The sequence below is a fragment of the Mirounga leonina genome, unplaced genomic scaffold (genome assembly GCF_011800145.1).
Source record: "Mirounga leonina isolate KUSES-001 unplaced genomic scaffold, KU_Mleo_1.0 Mir_180, whole genome shotgun sequence".
Classification (NCBI taxonomy): domain Eukaryota; kingdom Metazoa; phylum Chordata; class Mammalia; order Carnivora; family Phocidae; genus Mirounga; species Mirounga leonina.
The window spans coordinates 8631604-8656365 of NW_023270469.1; the positions used below are offsets into that span (position 1 = coordinate 8631604).

At 48.1% G+C, this 24762-nt stretch overlaps 1 protein-coding gene across 2 annotated transcripts in view; it reads right to left on the reverse strand.

The window, feature by feature from the left end:
• The window catches only part of WWOX (WW domain containing oxidoreductase), a 980179-nt gene that overhangs the window by 33828 nt on the left and 921589 nt on the right, over positions 1–24762 (reverse strand). Inside the window, exon 9 of one of the 2 annotated variants that reach the window (XM_035025299.1) lies at positions 1986–2200. The exons of the other annotated variant lie outside the window; for it this stretch is intronic. Within the exon in view, the coding sequence (XP_034881190.1) occupies positions 2012–2200 (189 nt within the window). The 3' untranslated portion in view covers positions 1986–2011. Of the gene's footprint in view, positions 1–1985; positions 2201–24762 lie in introns of those variants that run through there. 2 annotated transcript variants of the gene reach the window in all.

The following is a 24762-nucleotide window of genomic DNA, read 5'->3' on the forward strand; positions in this document are numbered from 1 at the left end:
ACATAGATACTATATTGCACACACACCCCTGACGTACAGTGAGCAATAGCTGCCTTGGATGTAGAATAAGCTATAAAAGGAGCGAGGCTCATGCATCCACTTGCTCACCTTATGCAATGTGAAGATGCCTGCAGACCCAAGATACAGCAGCAGAAGTGGGTAGTTACCCTAAACTTTGGATTTCCACAGTGTAGCACCGAGTATATGGCTTGCTGAGTGAGTGTTTATATGAAGACTGTGTCTACTGGACTTAAGAGAGCTTCTGGGTTTGGGGGAATACTCACCTCTCCTGGTCAGGTTCCCCCAAGCTGCTTCTTACCCTCCTGACGCAGGATCCATACGGGAATCAGTCAGTACAGTGACCCTGACAGTGCAGGGAGGTGGGCAGCCAGCAGATTCTCCCTTGGTTCTCTTTGATGTTTTGGATATCACCTTGGCTGATGATACTCCAGTGTCTTCTTTGTACTGGTTAACTTCTCCCTTCACCAAATGCCTACAGCTTAGCTAGAGTTAGTCACCTCTCTGCTCAGCCCGAAGAACTTAAGATGATGCATCCCATTGGAAAGGATGTGTTTAACCTATCAAAGAAGTGGTGGCTTTGGTGCAGGGAATCTGCACGATTTTGACATCACCCCTGGTATTTCCCGGCATTTCAGCAAAAGCATTCTATCAGGCCAACGTGGACTTCCTTACATCCCTGCTGGAATGGGAAAAGGGGTTAGTTGGAAAGAGACCCCGACTGCCCCCATTCTGATGCACAGAGAGATTCTCTAGTCACCAAGAACTTGATAATTACAGGGGGGAGCAAACCATCGAGGACCGAAAGAACCCACTAGAAGTAATAACAAAACCTCTCGAGGTGAAATTAAACAATAGTCATTTTTCTTTTTCTCTCTTTCTCCAACAGAAAATATGATGCTGGCATGCTAATCGCGGGAGACAACTTGGCCCACAGACAGCCACAAAGCACAAAAACAAAACAAACTCTGAGAAGAAACAAGAGCAGTGTTTTCCTGGCATCTACAAGAAGCGCTTTATTTTTCCTCTAGATTTCTTTTCTAAAAAAACAAAACAAAAAACAAAACTGAAACAGTTAAAGGACCAGTGCAAACTTCAGGTGATAATATTCAAGCATGTTCTTTTATTAAGCATAGGATGGGAGGAGAGGAAGATGAAGCGGAAACGCTCAAGCAGGATAACAACAGGGAGGCTGTGAACCTCCACCATCAGGTTGCTTCTGGAAACTGTAAATGAGGAACGAAGGGCACAAGTTTTTTATGCTCGGCCCCCAAAGTATCCTGTATATTCTCATGGACGCAATGCTTCCTTTCTTGCCTGCCAAGGTGTCTGGAGAATGATTTGCAAAATTTGTTTGTAATAATCTCTCAAGGATTTTTGGGGCAGCTTTGGCAAGGGGGTCGGTGGGCCAGCCCTTTGGCCACCCACCAGCGCTGTCTCCCCCACCCATTTCTAAGGGTCACCTCCCTCTTGGCTGGCTGGACCAGGGGTCCCAGAGCTCTCTCCCCCAGTCACTGCTGCGCCCACTCAGGCTTGGTCAGGACGAAGGAAAGGATACGCACCCGCCTCTGCTTCCCTAAACAGAAGAAGGCCGGCTCCTGACTACAGTGGGGCTGCGGTGGCGAGTGGGGGGGCGGGGGGCGCCTGGCTATTCTAAACAGTGCGCGAGAAGGGCGTGGGCTCCCACAGCGAGGCAAGGAGCCTGCCTACCAGCTACGCGTTCACCTTCCAACAGGCCACCGCCAGGAAAGCAGACAGACGCCAGCCTCGCCCAGCCCCAGAAAAGAGCGCTTGCGCCCTTGGCCCTGCATCCCTGCAGTTCCCTGCTTCCCTTCGGTCCTTGACATTGTCTTCACTCTGTTGTGGCGACTCCTGTCCCCTGTACTCTGGCGGGGGTGTGTCGGGGCACACGGGACGCCGCCGGACGACAAGGCGGCGGGGTCCGGCGCCCGCGCGGGCCGGGAGCGCGCACCGCTGCTCCCCGCGCTCGCGCTCAGCCGGACGGGCTGCCCGGTGCTCCCTGGATTAAGCGCTCGCTGAGCGCCCAGAGGGCGCGCGCCGTCTCTGGGCTCTGGGCTTCCGGGGACGGCAGGCATCGGCAGCAATTGTTGAAGTACATCCCTCCCAGGCCCTCGAGCTCTGGAGCGACGGCACAGTAGACGGTGGTGGCAGCTCCTTGTTGCTGGAAATCAAAGGAAAAAAGACCAAGAAAAAAAATTTTTTTTTAAAGAAAAGAGGTGATGAGCTGACTTCGTTCTGTCTGGGAATTAGCAAGCCTCGCCCCGCCTGGTTCGGATGCCGAGGGTCCTGAACTCAGCACGTGCCTGTACAAGGTGTGATGTGACATTCTGGGAGAGCAGACTCACCAACTCTGCTGGCGTCACTTTTCACGCCTCGGGGAGGAAAAGGCTTCGACAATAAATAGGCACATCGATCAGTCACATCACAGGTCTCTTCTGAGCAAAGAGGAGAAGACGGCAGGCATCGTTCTGAACACCCAGGAACAAATTCATCCAACCCACTGACTTCTGAATGCATGAGGCAGTCTGACACCAAGGTGTTTCTAGAACCATCTGTCTGAAGTAAACCAACCACTCTAATAATGGCCCATCAGATAGAAAACCCAGAGAGGGACTGGTGCCTGATCTTTCCTTTATTTTCGACCCCGGTGCTGCTAGGGGAAGAGTTTTCAGTGCTGTGTGAAAATACACGGACTCCCTGCCATACATACATACATGCCTCATGCAGACACGCGACACATGTATTAATTCATCCAGAGCCTGTGGAAACCTTTTTGTAAACGTCACATTCACCCCATATCTGCAATGGGACAGTGACTAAGGGGGTACATTTCCTCCCAGCCCACGTCAAATTGTAAGTTGCAATGAGTGTGATTGATTACTTCGATTCACCTTTTGAGTAAGAGTTGGTGCTGTGGCTAGGGATGTGCACGCCGGTGGGGTACCATATCATCCCAGCTGACACAATGCTGTCAGGGATGCTGTAAAGGGGGAAAGAAATCACTTTGCTTTGCAAGCCATAATTAAAAATAATAGGCTGCTGTTCATAGGGAGACACGGTAGGCACGGCTCTAATTTAAAACCAATACAGTTTATCTGGCATCTTATGATTATTTATGTGCATCACAGCCCTTGCTACACCAACTAATTATCAGCTGATAGGGAGGGGGGTGGCAGAAGAGGATGGAAGAGGTAATGGGGATAAGGTCACCATTAGGGAAGACACTCAGGACATCTGACAGAGAGGGAAATGCATTTCTGTCCCCACGCAAAGCTTACCATCTTTCCTGCCCCTACAGGGTTGACATTGTGCCCAAGGGGAGTGCTTCATGGAGAAACATCCCCCCCCCCCCAGATGGTTTGATTTGTGCTTACTGTGATTGTGCTCTAGAACTATTGGGTGCCAAGGTCATTTTGAGAATTAGGATCTCCAGGCGTTATAATTTTAGGAAAGTGCTATAAAGCAGGCTTGAGTTTTTTGCTTGTTTGGTAGGGGAGGACTTCAGTGTCTATGGTCATATTTGAATTAATCTGCAAAGTAAATGGGTCAAGTGACAGGATTGTGGGGAGCGGTGTAGAGTGGAGTGGGCGTAGGATATCGTCAGACTTGAGTTCTGATGATTACTGGCTCCTTGACTGGGTTGGACAAGTCCCATTAGTTCAGAATTTGAACAACCGACATGACTTCGATTTAATTAAATAGTAATGGGTGTTTAACTTCCCCAAGCCCCTCACCATGTCTGCTCCCCAAATAGCCAGTTACTTTCTTGGATTCAGCTATTTCTTTTCGAATTGATTTGTGTGGCTCAAGTGTAATGGAAATAGGCTCATGTCATCCAAATTCCCTCTCACTGAATTATCATTCCTAATAACCCTTAGCTTAGCACCTGGCACATTTATCGAAAAAATTTCGAGTGGTTTATCTGACTCCTCTGCATCCCATGTCGGGGAAAAAGGGAAGCAAAGTGCCTCTAAAGACAAATTGAAGAATTGAGATGCTCATCCCGGTAACTCAAGCCAAATATCATCTTGGCCTCAATTCTTAGCAGAGTTCAGGTGGAGATGGTGTTTTGCATAATTTTCTGGATATCTTAGATTTCCATTTTACTTTGCAGCTGCCAAAACCACCAAAGATTGGGCAGGAGATTTGCCATCAGCTCCCAAGTGGTGAGAGGATCCAGTCAGCTCATCCCCAAAACTGAGGCTGCCCACCCCTGCTCCAGAGTGCTTATAACATCAGCATTTGCACATCACGACAGTGATCAGGACCTCTGCAATCCTGACAGAAGATGCAAGTAGGCCACTGGGGAAAGCAGTAAGAGGAATTCTTCTCAACCCAATGTAGTATCTTGCCACCGTGACCTTCTAAAATGATATCATGGTGCACTCTTGCACTGTTGGAGTGGTCTTTTTGCAAAGAAATTCTGCCCTTTCGTTGATGAGAATCAGGTTGACGGGGGAGCTGGGGGACATGCCTTTTCCTTCCAAGGAATCTGAATGCAATTGCCGTTGACCTCATTTCACACGTCGCTACCATGCTGGAAAGCATAAATTTTAGAAAAGCCCCATCTTTTACCAAGGGCTGGCTTTGTAGAAGAAAGGGGTGCAGTAGGGGCCCCTGAAAGCAAAGACCACCTTCCCTGCGAAGATGACCTGCAGACGTTTGGCAAAGCCAGCCTCTGGGTTCTTGCTCCATTCAGCTGGTGCCGGCGCCTCTCAGTCCCAAGCCCGCTCCCCTCCTGACTTCTTGGGGAATTCTCTTTACCCATGGCAGCCTCTGAGTGACATCTTTATAGGATCAGATGTGATGACAGTTTAACAACAAGTTCTAATTTTTGGCTCATCAGCTTTTTGGTCTGCCTATCACGAGAATGAGACGGAGCCACATTAGGGAAATCTCATTAGTAAATAAGCCGGTACTGCTGATGATACAAGATAAAACAAACATTTTTAAACTGATAAAAAAAAATTTAAAAGAGCCCTTTAATCACCATCAAATGACTTTCATGCCACTTTCTGGGGCATCGGTACATAATTCAGAAAAGATGAAAGAGCCGTACAAAGGAAATAACGTTAACAACTCTGCTATAAAATATCTGAAGCAATGTCTTGTTGGTTGTCACCACCGCTGTACTGATCCATCGTGATAAATAAAATAATAGCAACACGTCGACACACAAACACTGGCTGGAGCTGCGGGTTCCCCTAAATGAATTTTTAAGAACAATTCATCGGAAGCCTGTAGGTTGCGCGCAGTTGCAAACCCCGGGAACTGGGGTGTCGCGGCTCCATCCTGGGGACACGGCGTGAGTTAGGGTGTGGACGACACGGGGACTGGGAATCTTTGGGAAGCCCAGCAGAATCTTTAATCACGCTGGAATGCCATTTCTGATCTAGTCAAACCTTTTCGAGCTGCCAGAGGAGAAGTGTGCCATCAATCTTTACAGTGTATGTAAAATTACCTACGACTCTTTTTTGGGATTAAGTTAAGAGTATCTTGGTAATAAGGGTTCATCCTTCTCTTTCAGAAATCAGTTGTCAGGTTTGCAGTACAATCTGGAACTACAGAAAGGTGGGGTTTAAAAAGCAGTTGTTTGTTTATGGTTGAGGCCCTGAGATCTAAATTATCCATCCTTCTAAGACCCTTTGTTGGGATGAAAATGTTAAGTAGCTGCTTTTCATTAACGTTTATTGGATAACCACTGGCCATCAATTTGGAGGTGTCCACATGGAACACAAACGGATATTGACTCTTTCAAAGGAAAAGATCCAGAGGTTCCTGATAAACAATATATAGTAGAGAAAAAAATCACCCACATATTGCTATTTGTGATGCATTGGTTAGTACTCTACCTTACATTTTAATAAGGACACATATTACACAATGTTCAGTTTTCAAGCTGCTCTATTTTAAAATGCATGCTTCCTTAAAGGGAAGACTATATTCCTGTCTTAAAGTAGATTTCACTATGAGACATATAAAAAAATATAGACACACTATCACGGAATAGCTATCTATTCAATGATCTCGAGAGTAGCAGAAGATGTTCTAAGGTTGCTTTACTACAGACATACTGATACCAGGACATCATACGGCAAATGTTGAAGGAGTCAGTTCAACAAAAAGTAGTGTGTCAAGAGACGCGGCACGGAAGTTAGCCTGCGCTCGGAACCCCAAGGGCAGGGAACCAGAACCCTTTTGGAAGTGGGTGGTGATTATCGTGCTGAACTCCCGGGACAGTGATGGAAGGAGGGCAACACAGTGTCTCTTCAAACCCTCCAAGCTTTCCCTGTTACCCCTCTGGGGTCTGTAAGGTGAACAAACACTTGCCCAGTGCAGACCCAACCACCTGTCCGGTGGCCCCAGAACACGGCAGTGGCTTAGCCTTGGTGGAGACGAGGGAATGAGCGCACACGTCTCAGGTGGCGTCAGCAGCGGCCTCCACACCCTCTGTCTTTCCCTGTCTCAGTAACACTCCCGACAGAAGAGTCTGGAACCACTCTACCGGAAAAGCGCAACACCGTGATTCAGAGCTCATCTCCGGACACCTTGGTACACGTCTGTTCCTAAAAGCAATTACGGGCTTACATCGCCGATGTGAGAGGCAAACAAAAGCAAACTGCCCCCCAGATGTTGTCCGTTCCCTACCATCAGAGAACAATCGTCTAAGCCCCCACATGTGTTCCATTAGTTCATGGAGTCAGGCAGTGTGCAGGGGAATAAGGCTCAGGGGCCTTCCCCCAAGCATGACCACAGCCCCAAGCCACCCCCTTCCTTCACTGTTGATGCTCGTGCAATCCAGCTGACAGTCGCGAGGTGAGTGCTCATCAAGGAACACACCCACTTCCACCAAAATTATGGGAGGCACTAGAGCAGAGCACCTGAAAGGACAGTATCCCCCGACAGGATGCCGTCCTCCAAGCTGCCATGCTCTTCTAATGAGCAGCTGCCAACAGGGACTATTCGAGGGGTGACAATGGCTAGCATGGATTGAGAGCTTACAACCCATCAGGCACCGTGCAGAGACCTTCAGAAGCATGATGTTCTAACCCCGACCCAGCTCTCCGAGCCGGGGACAACTACAGAGAAGCCCGCTTAGTATCAGAGATTAAAAGCAACGTTTCCAAAGCCACATAGGTAACCACACAGATCGACCCGCTCCAGAATCCACGCAAAGCTGTGCAAAGCCTCCTTCCCAAACACAGGACACCGATGTTTGCATATGGCCCAGGCCCTGCTGTGTGTCTCCCCCTCAGCAGAAGCTTCCCTATGAGGGCCTCCTTGGCCACGCTTTGCCTGGCCACAGTGTGAGGCCCCTGGCTAGGATGAATTGGGTTGTCACGTGTTCACCTGAGAAATGTTAAAAGGACAATTTTTCCATTGTTGATTTAGTCAGTGAACTAAATTGAAATTATATCCATTTGGATTAACAAGATTGAAGACTCAGCGCCACTTCAGATGATCCAATAGCAAATGGCCCTTAACCGAAAGGCCACCTGATTCAAAATGCCACCTCCACGTGCCAGATTTGCCCAGCTAAGGAACCTACTCTTGGATCATAGACCTTTTTTCAGAGCATGAACTGAACCACATCAAAACCAGTGAAACCTAAGCAAATCTCCATACTATACATTCGCATACATGTCGGATGAGGGTGGCCTTTTGGAGGAGAATACCTGACACGTTCTCTGAGACTCTGGTCCCCATTCCCCACCCTCCCCCAATGAGTTCCTAAGAAATTTGCTCCTATAGATTTCGAACAATTGATTCCCACAGAGGCTTGAATACATGCGGATACTTCCTGTTGGCATCAAAACGGAACTCCCCCCGCCCCAGCAGCCTTTGGGAGTTTTGCTAACTCACAGGCTGTTCTTAACATTTATTACAGAAGGGAAATACTACTCAGTTTCTCAAATAGAAAACAGTGAAGAAGATTAGGAGTGCAGATTCTTGCTTTTAACTGTGGAGGCTTTAAAAGTCTGAGAGAGTGTTCCAGCACATCCATTTAGATCGCATTCAGACTTTCAGCCTTATGGAAGATTAGTGCCCACTCAAATGCCCAGTGAGTTAGGATATTCTCCTCTTGCCACAAGAAAACAGGTTTTTTTGTTTGTTTTGCTAAAACAGGTTCGCAAGCGTGGAAAACCTCGGAGGTTCTTTTCAGTTGACTTGTCTCTCCCCCAGTAGGTAAAGGAGTGCCATTCCCCAGGTGACACTGAGGGGGGGCTTGAAGGTGGCAGGCCCGAGCAATGGGCTAGGCCACTCCATTACCAAAAATGTAGCTGGTCCCAGCACAGGTCAGACCCCGCAATTGCAAAGGGTGTCTTGAGTGAAATGTCTGAAGGAGAACAAATGTGGTACATCTTTGCAGAAACAGCCACAGGCCTCCATTCAGAGACAGTCTGCAAGGTGACACGAAACCGTTCTTGTTTGTACTTCAGGTATCCCAAATAGTATATCCCCACATCCGAGTCAGACTACAAGGACCACAGCATTCCCCTTGACAAAAGACATGAGTTTCTAGCAAGCTCGCTCCAGAGTTTTAAGAGAATGACTTGAAGACCTGGGCAGAATGAGACGCAAAGTCAGGACAAGCGCCACCGTTATTTCTCTGAGAAATATTTGCAGGCACAAACTCAGAGACTAGTAGGTTCAGGTTGGAAAGCTGGAAAGGATTTTTTTTTTTTTTTTTTTTAAGACAGAAGAATATATTTGTCTTCACTAGCCTTAAGTTTTGGGGAGGAAAAGGCACCTAATCCCAACCATCCAAAGAGGCCCAAAGCCATGTTTATTCTGGGAAGGCCAGGCACGGGAGGATTTTCACTTAGGCTATCAGCAGGATTTAAGGGCACACTGACCTTGGTAGGCTTTTCAGGACCTGTGTTTTCAATTCAATGAACTGTTCTGAACTTTCCCTTGAAATAAATGAGGCCCTTTTCATACCTCTTCTGTGTTCCAGAATCCCTGCCATAAATGTTCCAAGGGCTCCATGACAGATTTATGTCTGGTCTCAAAAGACTGGAGAAGCAATATTTAGAATGATTTCATCTTTCTGAGACCTGCTGTTTTCTGAGACTGTAGACCTGCATGGGGGGGTGGGGGCGGTGCTCTGCATGAGGGAAAGGAAGAGGAACGGCTCAGGTACAATCCACGTGGGCGATACTACTCCTGTTTAGTCTCCCTTCCATCTGTGCCCGCCAAAAACCTACAGCCGATTGGGCCTGAGAGATGGTCTCCTTACAAATAAGGCAGGATACCACGGACTGTCTCCTAGCCATGAAAGAAGCCCATGGGCATTTCCTGCCAGTGTTGCCTGGATGACCCACATTGCTCAGAGTACCGTTTCTTTCCAAACGGGGAATTCTCTTGCTGGGATGGAAGAATGCATTGGGGTACCCATTCTTCCACGGGTTAGTGTGAAACTGCTAAGCAGAAGAGCCATAGAAATTTTCCACCAAAATTGGCATCATCCTTCCACATGGGACAGATCTGATGGTGGGTTACTGGAATTTTCCAACCGGGCTGCCTCCAACACTAGGGCTGAAGGACTACTGGGTGTTTATAAGAGATAAAAGAAGATATTTAGCGTGTGTTAATTTGAAACATTTTACGTTTTTACTCTACTTCATCCTCAGTTATAGCTAGCTCTGTATACTGTATATAAATGTATGCCTCTGTATTTGCCATGTATACTGAAATAAACCTTTGAAATAATTGCCAGGCAGAATTAATGGGTTCTCTTGCAATATAATGGTGCAAAGACTATCTTCACAGTCCAGGTGAAACAAAAAGCTTCCCCCTTCCTTTCTGCTGCATGGAATCACCCCGCCAAGTTGGCCTGCCACGTCGGTTCTTTGAGAAAACCAAGAGCTGACTGTTTTTGTGAGCAAGCCAGATTTCAGGGCAAACCCCCCAAGCAAGCTGTTTAGATTTTAAGGTAGTTCATTTACACCTAGGTCACAGAAATATTCTACAACGTAGTACTGAAAGGCAGGGGTGGGTGGTAATAAAACCCACGGGGTCTCCTGATGGGGCCACATCGTGGCAAGAAATTAACTCTTAACTCTGTCTTCCAGAAACGAATGAAAAAAAAAAAAAAGAATGGACTTTGAGATAATTCAGATCTCACAGGCAGGCACCCATGCCTGGCCCCAGTGTTTGCATTAGGTTTGTGCGTTTTCATACCAAGCTCTCTACAACAGATCATTTCTCAGGCTCAAAGACGCTGGCCTTGTTAATATTTCATTTAGAACACACTGTGGAGAGCGTCTCATTTATATTACGTCCATAATTAATGGGGATAGCATAGGCACTGCCTTATACAGAGAGATCTCGTCACAGTGGTCGATGGGTAATGAGAAACAATAGATATTTCATTCACCAGCAGCTTGTTGCTAGTTAGTAGGAAATGATCGTGTGTGCTATTGCTTTAATTGCCAGGGTAAATAATTCTGCCTCGGTGTTAGTGAACATTTTAAAGCACTCGATGCAAATAGACTAGAAACAAAACAAACAAAAAAAATTACCTTGATTATACAACACCTTAGCATAGAAAGTTACAAAGGTATGTCTTTCTTTTAAAATTGTATTCTATCATGCAAATATTATCTAAATATGCATGTGCTGACTACTCATCTACTGTATTTTAGGAAATACAATTAGGCTGCCTTTCTCTTCTCCTATGTAGACTGTAAATAACTGTAGATCTTTCTCTTGTTTCCCTATGTAAATATATGTAAATACTAACAAGCTATGCATGCTGATATTCTAGGCAATTTCAGGTACTTTTATAATCTGAAGGCATGTACTTGAACTGGTTTGTTAAAAGGGAAAAAAAAAAAACTCTCTCAAACTCTTTAAAGCTGAATAAAAATTAAAGATTTCTTCCTAGACGGTTGTGGTTTCTTCTGTTTGCTTTCTCATCCCTGAACAGAGCTCCACTCACGTTCCCTCACCTTCTCCCAGGGAGGAGATACATGGGCATGCACCTGGGCCAGGAACATTGTGGAACTACTTGGCTTTTGTTTCTACCCGCTTTCCTTGGGTTTCCTCAATAACTTCTAGAATCATAAGATAGGCGTCTTTGGACTTTTCTAGCAAAAGAATCTGGAGTAAAAAAAAAAAACAAAACAAAAACACAGTGCTAGGTGCTTTCAATCCCCAACCCCTATGAAAGGATCCTGTCATTACCATTTCAAAGATGCAGAAACTGAGTCACAGCAAGATGAACACATGCCTAAAGTGACACTATTAAATGCCTCCCACACCCTGATTCTTTCCTGTATGCCAAGGGTCAGTAAGTAAACTTGTTCTGCAAAAGGTCAGAGAGAAAATCTTTTAGGCTCTGTAGGCCATACAGTCTCTGTCACAACTCAAATCTGCCACTGTTATTATGAAAGCAGCCATAGCACGTTCACCAATGAATGTGGCTGTGTTCCAATAAAACTTTATTTACAAAAGCAAGCAGAGGGCTAGATTTGGCCTGCCAAATTTGGCCTGCCAAACTCAGTTGCTCTTCAACAGAACATGAACATTTCCCTTTAGAGTATGTTTATATGTTTGATGGACTGGGGAAATCATCTGATCAATTGAAAATTCTCCATTTCTTCCCTGCAGGTAACAACGCTATTTGTAGAAGTCATGAAATAATAAGGAAATGAGCAAAAATGAAGTCCCTTGAGCTTATAAATCAAGCTGTCTCCCTCAGACAAATTTCATTGCCAGGTTTCAATTTAGTTACCTTTTGTTTTCATAAATGGGGATGGAGGAAAAAGGTCTGAAAGACCAAGGTAAAAAAAAAAAAAAAAAAAGGAAAAAGCGCTCGAGCAATGCTCACTCTTCAGTGAGGGGAAGGAGGCTATTACCTCAGGTATCTATGGAAACCAAGCAGCACGCAAACTTTTTAATGGTTGGAAAACATCGTTTGTGTTTGAAGATGTTTTTCCCAAGTATGATGCTTCAGTGTAAATGCATTAATTGACAGTTTCCTTCGGGACTTTTTTATTGAAGTGTCCAAACTTAATTTGATGGCACAGGGAACTCTCTGGAGCCCTTGAAGAATGCTGCAGAGTTAGGGCTTTAGAAAACTGAGCCGGCTCTGGCATCCCCTACAAATCTGAGCCTACTCTCCTGCAAAGCAAGTGAAGAACCAGCCCTCGCTCCCTGTGGTTTTCCCTTTAGAATGCCCTCTGAATTCACCGTGGGCTGGGAGATACTCTTTCTAGCCTCTATTCTAACAAGAATCAACATCACCTCTTCCGCCCTGCAGGGACTGGGGGAGAAGGAAAGACCTGCGTGTTCTGCTGTCCGGGTGGCAGTGTGGGAGGGTGGGAATAGCCCAGGAGCTGAAGCCATTTTTGCCTTCAAAATTCAAGGGGCAGCCATCTTTCTCACCAACCTTACCCAGCGCTCTGGGTGCCATGCTGGCCATGGAGTCCATTGCTCCTCTGGTTCCCTGGCTGCAGCAACCAGACCCAAGTTCACATCCATTCCCTGGGGCACCGACATACAAAGAACGGCCACAATTATTTGTTAGGTGCTCTAAAATTCCAAACACCACTGCCCACCTCTCGCCTCCTAGGCCCTTCACACATATCTCCTCCAAATCCTCCAAATCTCCCTGTGTAACGGCGCCTAGAGAAAGGGATACACAGATGGACCCCTAGGTGAGCAAGCAAGTGCAGGAAAAACGCAGAATCTAGGTAGTCATGGGTGGCGGCTACAATACTCTTTCAAGTTTTATACTTAAAAGCTTTTATAATAAAATGTTGGGAAAATACACACAGCCATCCCTGTGGGGTAGGATACCCATTTTATAGATGAGAACGCTGAGGCACAGAAGTAGCACTGAGTGGCCTGAAGTCCTCCACCTGGTAAGTGGTGCCATCCTTCTTGAAATTCATGCCCACCTGGCTCAGGTGTTCCTTCCATAAAGGGCCCATGCGCATCTCTATTCTACCTCCCAGGGGCAATCAATCCCATCCTTCTAATCCTACCAGTAGCATTTTTGCCTCAAAACACGAAAACCAGTTTTGCCATACTACTCCCACCAGGCAGGTGGGGTCCCCAACTCAGAGCCCAGAAATCAATGATCTCAAGAACAAAAGTGACCCGCGCAAGAAGGGATGTGAATTTGCATCTATTCATTTCGTGGCTATTTAATTTAGCTTTTGATTCTGAGTTCCTGAAGGCAGAGGGGTGTTCTCTCACTGGCTAGGTGCAGAAATGTTGATGCCTTCCAGCCCGATGAGAGTGTCTGCGATTTGGACCCAAAGATCCTAGATGGAGAGGTGTGCAGAGTGCTCGGGAGAGCCGGAACCAGTGCAGATGCAGGGCTGTGGCTGTTGCAGGGGGAGGCAGGGGCTGCTGTCATCGGGACCACATCGGGGCACAAGATGGTTGAATGGGCAACCCACTGGCCCGGCCTGTCCTCCTGCTCACAGTCCTCCAGCTGACAATGGTCAAGTCCAAATTTTAGAAGCTAAAAGACAATTTCAGCCCAATTCTGATGTTTGGGGTAGGGTGCCCCCACTGGCAACCACGCTCTGCTGCCTAACTTCATATTTAAACTTTTCTCCAGTAGGAAATTCTCCTCCAGGCTGACCCAGCACCCCCACCTCTATCCCTTCAAACCCTACCAGATATGAAGCCTACATGTCTGCCTTTCGGCTCCTGTGTCTGGGCTGGGAAGAGTGTGAGGCTGGACGGCTGAAGAGAGGGCTAGTCCAATCCCAGCTGCCACAGCCAACAACAAAACAATAATGACAATGATAATGACCTATTAGTACTTCCGATCCTCCCAGGCACTTCACCAGGTCGGTATTCTCATGGAGCCCGACAAAGGCTAAGGAGGCAAAGCTACTCATGGCCACGCATCTGGGAAGGGTCAGAGCCAATCCAAACTGAGCTTGTCTTGGTTCAAAGCCCATGTTCTAGTTCCTGACTAATGTTCCTTCTGACCCCACATCCTGTCTGCTCTATGGCATCCTGGAATTACGCACAAATGTGGAAAACGAGCCCCATCAGGCTGTGCACATGTCCCCTGCCTGGGTGATTTAATCCCTCTGATGGCCAAGTTGCTGTTTGCAGAGCCTCAGGGACCCTCGTCCTCCTTTCTGAGCTCCATTTCTCATTCCTTAGATCCCTGGTTTCTGGACTGGTGTCCTCTGCCCTCGGGGGTGTCACTTTTGCCTGCGTATGATTTTGGACATACCCCAGAAGGGGTCGGAGGCCCTTCCCCTACAATGTTCCTCTTCTACCCACTGCTGCTCACGCAAAGGAGGGCTTGGAGGCTGGCAGGGCTCGGGTTAACGTCTGGCAGGAGCCACCAGGGCGGGCCCGTGACCAGCCAACTGCAGCTGGAGCTCTCTTGCCCTCCAAGTTCGGAGAAATGCTGAACTCATGACAACGGAGTACGCCGAGGAACATCTTACTCTGCATTCTCCCCCTCTGGCTGCCACAGCTGATAGGAGTCATCCTCTCATAATTCCCTGGCTTGTGAAAAGGAAGGCGTACCTACCAAACAAGGTGTCGGCGAGGACAGAGGCCAGCGGTTTGGCTGGCCCGCAAATTGTCAAGGTGGCTGAAAATCTGTCCTCTGCTGGCTGTGCCCTCGGGATTCCTAATTGACGGACTTCACAAGGCAGGACCCTTCACGTAGGAATCCGTGTGGGGCGTGAGAGCTTCTGCCGCACATTCTAGCCAAGCCCTAGACTTTTTGCAAGAGCGCTCCGGAAGTAGCTTTATCCACAGTTCATTTATAGGTAAACTGAGTCCTAACAAGTACAATGACTTAACTAATAATTCTTGTTTATCGAGTTCTGATTTTGTGCCACCTGCCTGCCTCGTGCTAAGGGACTCATGTGACTTTAATGCTTCCAGGAAGGGTCCCACCTGTGCCAGATTTCTTTGCGGCCACTAACCCAAACTCTAGGTAGGGAGGGCCCTGAGCCCCAAAGAGGCAAAGGTCAAAGAACAAGTGGCAGAGCTGGGAGCTGAACGCGATCTCTTGGGCTCCAAAAACCCACTCTTAACGCTGGCAGCAGGAGAAATGGGAATGTTCTCGCCTCCAGACGGACACAGGAGCATTGCACACCTACAGTGCAAGACTTTACACTATCATTGTAGTAGATCTTTCAACAACAATAAGTAGCTAACACTTTTTGAGCATCCTAGGCTTGCATGACATCTTTCATGGGTACCATCCCATTTATCATACTCCCATTTGACGGACATGGCATCTGAGGTCCAGAGAGGTTAAGCCACTTGCCCAAGGTCACACAGCTAGTAAGCGGCGGTGCTGACATTTGAACCTGAGCTGCCCATGCCCTTTCCCTCTTTGCTGCATGGCATCTTGGGCCACAGACACCAGGCCTTCACAATGACACTTGTCATTTATCCAGGGGTAGGATACACGTCTCTAGTTAGTTGCTCCATAAGGGGCATCCCAGACTCGTGAGCCTGATGTTAAAACTGGGATGGGGGCCAGGGCTTCAACTACCCACGAAAACACAATGACAGTGACTCCACATGTTGGTTACCTTGACTGTGTGATCAGAGGAGGGAGCAGGTCCTAGGAAGGATAACCTTTCAATAAGTATAAAAGGGGACGGGTTTGTTTTCCTTACTTGTTTTTCATATTTACTATTCTCTAACGCTGCTTCTCGTTCCCTAGATTTTGGTAAAGGGCCAACTGATTTAAACTGTACTACATATTAGGGCAGATCCATAACTGCTCCAGATTTCAGTACCATTTAATCCCTCCCTAGAGGCTGAGAAGTAGAACTTCCTGCTCACTGGAATGCTAGGGCTTCAGACTCAGGCCACCGTTATCTCTAGGGTCCACGCATCAAGCACCTCCCACTACCATGGTGAGACAGGCCCTACCCTGTGTCTTGGGTGTTCAGGTTTTCACCATAATGAATAGGAAATCGGGAGAATGAATAAATGAATTGCAAAGCTGTAGGTTTTGTCTGGTGTTTCTAAGACCATCAAGAATCTGGGGTCACCATCACAGTCATCCTTTTGTGGGGGTGAGGAGTCAAGGAAGATAATTAAAATTTACTTTCCCATCAGGTGCTTTGCTTTGCTTAGGTGACATGACCGTGTAAGCAGAGTTGGTGACAGGTGGTTAATGTTTAGTGACTGGCTCACTGGAACATGGACGGGAGAGGGTGCCTTGATCTGCAGTTTCTGCCGAAACCCATGAGGAAATACCCTCCACATGACCATCCGAGTGTGGGGCTGGGAAGAGGTACACACAGTCAGCCTGGGGGGGCTGGTGGGTGACGCTGTCCTAGCACCCACCCCCCTGGGGGAGGGCCCACGGAGCACAACACCAGGGACTGTTTGTCGAAGATCATGAGGCAGGACAAAACAGGCCAGGACCTCAAGGTCATAAAACCACTGGGGCCCGTCAGGCACAGTGGCAAACTAGAAACGCAAACCAGTTGAGGGTATCTGGGGGTCAGAGTGACACAGACCTGTGACTTTTAGATTTTGTTCAAGTCGGTCTCCATAACCTAAAAGCTGATTTCACTCAGGTGGCTCCCCTAACCCAAGGTAACCATAGTTGCCAACATATACTGAATCAGTTAGGAGTCCTAAACATCATTCTAGAAACTTGGCAACAGTGTCTGATTTAATACTGCAACAACTCTGCAAGGCAGATTATGACCTCACCTTAGAGATAAGGACACTGGGACTCACAGACCTGATACTTGGTCAAGGTTACACAGAGCTCCTGACAGGCCATGCCAGGATCCAAACCCAGATCTTCCTGACTCCAGACCTCGTCATTTCCCTGACTCCCTGAGAACTGTGTTCTCTATGAGTTCAGCATCCTTGAAAACCACTTATTTCTTGCCTCAGGTGGCATCCATATATCATAACAAATGCATGTGCCCCCCTCACTATGTCTCCCATTGAGTGATATAGGATCTGGGACTCTGTGGGGTTGTGGGTGAGAACAGGAGCTACGGGAGGAGGGAATGGACACTGGGGAGGTACGGTGTCAGGGAGAAGAGAGGGGGACCACTTATCAGACTGGAAATCTCAGGACAGCAAATTATTATTTTTCAGGTATTGATGGAAGCTAGGCATATAGTCTCAGAATTCACTCCTTTTGCCCAACATCACAAGCCCAGTGAGCAGAGATAACCCACTGGTATCCAGGAGCTTCCAATACACAGTTAGGGTACACGTTCCTAAGCTGAAGGTCCTTTGGTTCGGTTTGTCCACCAACAGGCAAAGACACAGAGAAGAGGAAGGTGTTTGTTCACGCTGCACTTCTGTGACTTTATCAAAGGTGATAAACCTCGAAGTTGTTTTTGGTTTTGGTACTTCCTCAGATGAACGCACAAACAGGTTTCTACCGATTAAACTGCACGAGAAGTCTGTCCTATAACTTAATGATATTACTGTCCCTGCTTTCGAAGTGAAGACCTTAAACAAAGGGGGCTTTGCCACCTGAGTTAACCAAATCTTTCCTCTACGGGAGGAACAGCATTTTCAAACAAGGAACACAAACCACTGATGTCGGCAAGGAGTGAAACTGTCTTTCCCTTCTCAACTGAAATCCCTGACACATGAGTATCAAGAAGGTCAAACTAACCCCACCAGCCGACTTTGCTCTAGGATCCCGTGTACCACCATCTGGAGTGTTTCCCCCAGACACAGGGCTTGTCTGATCTGACTTAACTATTATCTCCCTCGGCACCAGCCCCTTCACGAGGTACCAGTTCCCGGACTAGACAAGATGGCTACCTATCTAGCTCTCTCCTCTCCCTTTCTTCTATCCCCATACCCCACTTACACGAATGGACCCTCAAGTTACAGAGGTATGCCTTCCACGTGAGCACGTGGCTCTCCAGCAGGTGCTGTGGTGTGGACCAGGGGCCACTCATTTCCCCAGCGGCTGGGCTGAGGCCCACCGCGGGTCGAGTCCTCCCTCGGGAGCTGCTCTCAGCCAAAGCAAGCTGCCCTGCCCAAGGACGCACCCCTCTAGGCGGCAGGCCGCCTCTGTGACCAGCTGGCCTCTCTGTTCCAGTCCAGGGCCTCTCTGAAGGGCCACCCCGGTTTCAGGCTCCTGGAGATGGGCTGACGTGTCTGCCGCTCCACAGCACAGCTCGACCCTCTGCCTGCCTGCACCCCCCGCCTGCCCCTCGGCCCCTCGGGCATGGGTCCGAGAGCACTGCCCGCGGATCCCGCACGCCGACCCCAGCCGCGGTCTGCCGCCTGGATGGCCAACCTGCAGCTCACGGCAGCTGTGTGGCTTTGGGAAATGCACTCGACCCCTCTGAAGCTGTCTTCTCATCTGTACATTCGAGATGCTGACATGCTTAGGGAGTGATTTTGGAGACTAAATCAGACTGGCACGCACACGGCACGCGCTCAACACGTCAGAACAGCACGGCGCTAGGAGAAGTAACAGCCGTAGTCCCAGGGGCTCGCGTTCCTCCCTGCCTGCGCCATCCTCTCTCATCCTTCAGCGTGCGGGGGGGATGGCGTGGCGAGGAAAGCACAGACTGGGGGGGCTTCTGGCCAGACACGGTGGGTTCAGGCATTTTTGCCCGCAATCCCTCCGGAAACTCTATTAAAAGCGTAATAAGGCGGAGGGGACAACTACTTAACTCCGTGATCGAGAAACACCAGCAAGAATTTTGGAAGATGGGAAGCAGATGGAGAAGTGGTGACTCCTGACTCGGCCCAGCTATGCCTACAGAAGGGGGAGGCGGCCAGAAATGAGCAATCCACACAACACGACTCGGGAACTGAAGGGGTGCCAAAGGCTGGGACTGGGGAGAAGAGAACCAGGAAGGCTTGACCATACTGCAGGAGGTGCCCAAGCAGAGATCTCACGTGGGGCAGGTGTGCATGAGACACCTTGCTTCATCACCAAGTTCAGGCATCACCTCCTATGACAGACAGCTGTCCTCACCTTCCCTGCCCATCGTGACCCTTACTAGATGGTCCTGTGTGCTGCAGACTATGACCTCAGGGAGAGGGGTTTCTGGCTCTCTGTCCAGTGCCTGGCACACAGTACAGATGCTTAGCCAGTGTTCCTAAAGAGACGAATGCAGAACGATTGAATGAGTACCCTTTGCAGCTCAGAGGAAAATTCTATCACTCCAACTCAGTTGCCGCATAAACAAAATCACTGGTCAGATTTTTTGCCTTTCCAAGTGATCGTTGGTTTGACTTCGACAGGGTGGTTTTCTGCAACTTGTGCTTCACAGCAGAGCTACATTTTACATGCTTCCTACGTGCCAGACAGTGACCTAAGCTCGCTTTCTCTCTCTCCCTCTCAACACACACATACCACACACGTGTTGTCCTCACAACAATGCTGGGAAATCACAGAACACGGAGACACACAGAGATTAAAGAACTCTCTCAGTTCTTACTGGCAAAGGTGGGATTCGATCCCATGCCTTGTGACCCCAAAGGCCACGCCAACAGGGCAGGCCAGGAGCTAAGATGCTTCTGTAGGTCCCGAGGAGCTTCCTCTTGTCCCTGAGCTTGCTTTCCAGCAGATTTCTGAGAGGCTCTGGGCCCACAGGGTTAGCAGTTTGCACGCAGACACTCTGCCGTGAAGGGAAGTGGGCTCAGGGGCTGCCTTCTGGAGCCCTGTGTGTCTGTGGCTGGGGGGCTGTCCAGAGTCTCACTCCAAAAGGAGAAGAGACGCAGTCTCATAGAGAGACTTGACACGGTGATGTGTCCTCTTACCCTTGAGATACCAGCGATAAGAGAAGTGCAGCTCTACCAAGCAGAGGGCAAGCCTTGATGAAACGGCGGAACCTGGTGGGGGATAAGTGACCTATTTGGGGGAAGAACTGACAGGTGCCACGTCCATAGGGATTCTGGGGTAGGTTGTAGAGCAGGTGGGAAACTGAGCTCAGGCCAAGGTACGGATGAGGCGAACCATAATCCTGCCGACCTACCGATTCAGCTTTCCCCCACTTTCCACCCCTTCGAGATCTTCTAGGGATCCTGACTTGTCTCTGGTCTAGGAGGGGGTCGTGCCTCCCTCTCCACCAAACCAATAGGGTCCTTGGCCGGTTGGGTGACCTGCGTTGAGAAAAGGGGCTTGGGGGGGGGAGCTATTTACAGTATTTTTAAAAGCCTGAATGGAAAGCATGCCTTATCCATGGAGAGACAGCACAGACTGTTACTTATGAAATCTGATTTGTTGGGCGACCACCAGCTCTCATCATTGAGGTCCCAGGGGAATAAGACAGAGGTGCTTCCCAAAACACATGGCTCAGAAGCACTGGCCCCCCCGTGAGGCTTTGTTCGTCAGGCCACTGCCGGGCCCAAGTGCCAGCAGGACCCGAACAGCAAGCACAGCACAGACAAGGCTGCAGGCCGCCGGCATCTGGGTGAACGCCCCACAACCACCGAGGCCCTCTGTGCTGTGGGTCGCTGAGAGCCTCCATTCCACACCCAGGAGCTCTTACAGAGGCCTTCCTGCTGCTCCTCTGGGGCACTTCCGACTGCCCTCACTTTCCAGGCCCCCACACGTGGGCACCCATCTGCAGAAGAAGTTGCACGTGGTTGGGATCTTGGCCTGTGCTTCCTACTGTGTATTGTGAGATTCCCCCAGAAAGCACCAGAAAGAGAATATGGTACAGAGAGAACAGAAAGCATTTGCCTTGTCTCTGGATCAGGGGGGTGAGACAAGGCCGAAAATTAGCATCTCCTCAGGGATCCACAGCCACACAGACCAACTTCTCGCCACTCTGCATCAGCCAACATGAAGCAGCAGAAGGGTGTGGGGGACAGGGACCACAGTGACTCTTCTGTTCTCGTTCACCTTCTCCCCGGGCACTGGCTACAGCAGTGGCTGGCCCTTCATCTCAGTCCTACAGCACTTGATGAAATAGGAGCTCAGAGAGGTTAAGCAACTTGCCCAAGGACACGCTGTCAGTAAGTGGCAGAGCTGGGACTCAGATGTGAGGAGGGATGGTTGGGCCCCAAGTACATGTTCTTCCCACCATTTGCTGATTCTGAGAATCAGCAAAGCAGATAGGCTCCACGTAGAAAATTAAAAGAGAGGCAAAAAAAAAAAAAAAAAAAAAAAAGGAACAAAAGTAAGAGGAAGGCTTTCGCCTTCATCAACACAGAGCCAGGTTCATCAGCTTTGGTGGTGCATCTGAATCACCTCGCCACCTCAAGAGAAATCTTTCCACACTATACCTTCCCGTGGCCAAGAGGGACCGTACCAGGTACAACCCCACATCTCTTTCTGCTGTTGAATTATTTCTTGCACTGTCTAGATGATAAGAAAATACCCACCGGACAGTAAGGCCCTTGAAAAGATTTTATTTACACACGCCTCTCCAGCATTTAGCACTGTGCCTGGAACCATGTGATGAATGAATGAGTGAATGAATGAATGAACGAACGAACGAATGAATACCTGAACAAGTTACCAAAACAGCTGCTGGGGGCACTTTCTGCCCCATTTCACACCAAAGGGAGGCATATTATGGAAATGACTCATCAGTGGCTACCCAGACTTTAAAAATACACACATTCCTTATTAGAACTGGCAGGAGCAATTTTGGGCCCGAGAGCAGAGCTCCCTGCCCACCTAATATTACATGAGGTGTTAACTACATTATCTGGAAATACCCTATGACTAATTCCCCATCCCTTATCTTGAGGAGAAGAAAATTGTCTTTAGCATGAATGCCCCAGATTCCTGGTCAGTTTATGTAAGGCATTTCAAGTGATTGCGGTATTTTAAGCCATTTTTAGCTTAAATCACCTGATGTGTGGTGAGCCCAGAAAACCTGATCTCTTGCTCCCTTAAACTCCCTGGTTTTCCACTAATTTTGTTTAAACTACTTACTGCACCCTAAGTACTTCTCTATTGAAGAGTGGGTTTATAAGTGCACATCCCCTCAACTATGTGATTTTTTTTTTTAAATAGATGATTTATTTAGCGGATTGCCCAGTATCACCCTCGGTGCAAAGCTCTATTACTTTGTGGGTGATCCCACATTCACCTAGGTCCAGGGCAGGTGGTATTTATTCTTTATCATAACCTATTTGGTGGTTTTGTCGGTTGAAAACTTTTCTGCCCGGTCCAAATAGGATTTGATAGAAACTTTCTTCAAATTATGTCTCACGTGATCCTCAGTGATCGAGCAAGAGATGAACTTCCACAAGACCTTCAGTTAGAAGTTAAAAACTGGGCTTTCATTAAGTAGCAGGAGAGGAGGCCTTTGCTTTGAGCAGTTAAAGCTACTTTTCAACCAACAATAACCACAGCAAAGCAGAAGTCAGGGTGTCAGACAGTCTTAGCATCTAGGTCCTGATTTCTTGCAATCTCAGTGGACTTTTCCTCTTATCAACAGAAGCCACACTGTGTTTGTCTTTGAGCATCTTAGTATAGATACACCACCTTTGATACACAATTTCATCTAAATGTGTAGACAAGAGACTTAACAACTATCCAAAAAGTTTAGGTAACACCAACTAGTTAATTTTCTTTTTTTTAAGATTTTAATTATTCATTTGAGAGAGAGAGAGGGAGAGAGAGAGAGAGCACACGAGCAGGGCGCAGAGGGAGAGGGAGCCCAGAGGTCCCGCTCTATCCTGGGACTCTGGGATCATGACCTGAGCCAAAGGCAGAGAGTCCTGACCAACGGAACCACCCAGGCTCCCCCAACTAGTTAATTTTCTAATTCAAGGGTCCTCAAACTTTCTTTACCAAAGGTCAGGAAGGAAATATTTTAGGCTTCGCAGACACTCAGCCCTGCTGTTGTAGTTCAAAAGCAGCCTCTGGGTAATACATAAACAAATGGGTGTGGCTGTGTACCAATAAAACTTTATTCACAAAAACAGACAGCTGGCAGGATTTGGCCTGTGTGCCACAGTTTGCCCTCCCTGTTCTACTTAATACTACCTACTTAATCGTCAAAGTAACACCAGCTAGTTTACCTTCTAAATGGCTTCCCTCCCTTGACAAAATGGACTTGCTGTTTGACTAAACTTTCATGCCAGTTTAATCCAGGAAATGTGTTGCTAAGCCCCCTCCGGGGGCCCGAACATCCAGAGACACATCAGTAAGTCCTGTGGTCTTTGGAATTCATATCCAGACTTAGGCAGGAATCCGTGCCTAATGGTTCCACATCAATTCTTGTGAATCTTTCCCATAAAAAATTGTTATGAAATCATTTCCATGGGAAGATAAAATAATGAAGAAACCAAATGCCTTCAGATGAGTACATCTTCATCTTTCTTCCCCACCCCACTCCAGATCTGTTTTCCTTAAGCAAGGTAGAGTCTGACACCACTGGGAATTTTTAGAGTTAAATTTCCAAGAAAAGTCATTCAGGTCTTAATTGCAAAATGCCAAATAATCACACACACCACCACCACCAGTGCCCACTTCAGGGGGAGCAGGTAACAGTTTTCTATGCCTGAAATTTCAGTACCTCCAAGCAAATCCAAACAGCCACCCCCCACCCCCCCACCCTCAGCAACACCCTTCATGTCTTCCAGTTAACATCTGATGTAGAAGGAGAATGCCGAACCCCTTCAATCAGAACGGGAATTACTATGAATAATTATTCCTGTAAAAATATGCTTTCCTAATAGTGGCCTTTTCAATATGCTCAGTTCTTCAGAAAGTTAATGCTACTTGGAAAGACCATGAAAGGCACAGGCAACAGGAAACCTGGGGCTCCCAAGGCTCACCAGCATCTCTTTCCCTATGTTTATACAGAGAAAACGGTCTCTCTCTGATGATGTATATATTTTTCCTTGCCTTTTTCACCTGTAAGTGTCTGTCGCCTCTTCCACGTAGAATCCGAAACCTTTCCACTATGTGTCACAGTATAGATTTGGATGCAATGAAGACTATAATTATTGAGCATTTATGAGAAATAATATTTTCCCTCTGGTGCATGTTGACTGGGCTGCTCACACCAAGCGTGAATACCAATGCCTCCAGCTTACCTTGGCACCTGCACGCGGGAGGCAAAGGAAAAAGAGGAGCAAAGGAAGGAGGGCTGAGCTCCGCCCAGGAAAAGCGAACACTGATCCCCAGCAGTCTCTCTAGAGGCAATGCATGCCAGGGCGGGGGGGGGGGGTGCGGCGAGGGTGGCCTGGAAATGAAGGTGGCAGTTTGTGTGCAGGATTTGAACATCAGGCCCTTGTACTAAGAAGCTTGGAAGACCGAACCCACCAAGGCAACCGAGAGGCAGGTCCTGCTTCCCGGCATGGCCTTGAGGGACTGCCTCGCTGTATCAGCGCTGAACTAAAAGTTCGATTTCTGAAGGGTGGAAACGAGGTAAAACAGAAAGAAAATGGTTTTCCGGGGCACTGAAATTAGTAATTTCTTGACAGAGTGTGCTTAGCCCGGTGCCCGACCAGACATTCTATGAGAAAGGGATTTGGGAAATCTTCGAAAAGAAACGCACAGTGTCTTCTCCTTAGGAGGGAGAACTTTCTGGGGCTACAGAAGAGAGGGAGCATTTGCAAGGGAAATATGCCTCCGCCATGGCATTCACGGTGGGGGGTTATCTAAAACGGCACACCCCAAGCCAGTCTGAGGGCCCACCTCCCTAGACATTTCCTGGTAGGAATCCAAGGCCAAAGTGGGTGTTTCCATTTTTCTGCAAGAGACCCCACTGTCCCCCACTGACCCTGCCCCCCGTCTCTTCTCCTCCGTCTCTGCTTGTCAAGTTCAAGACCTGGATTTTCATCTGGAGC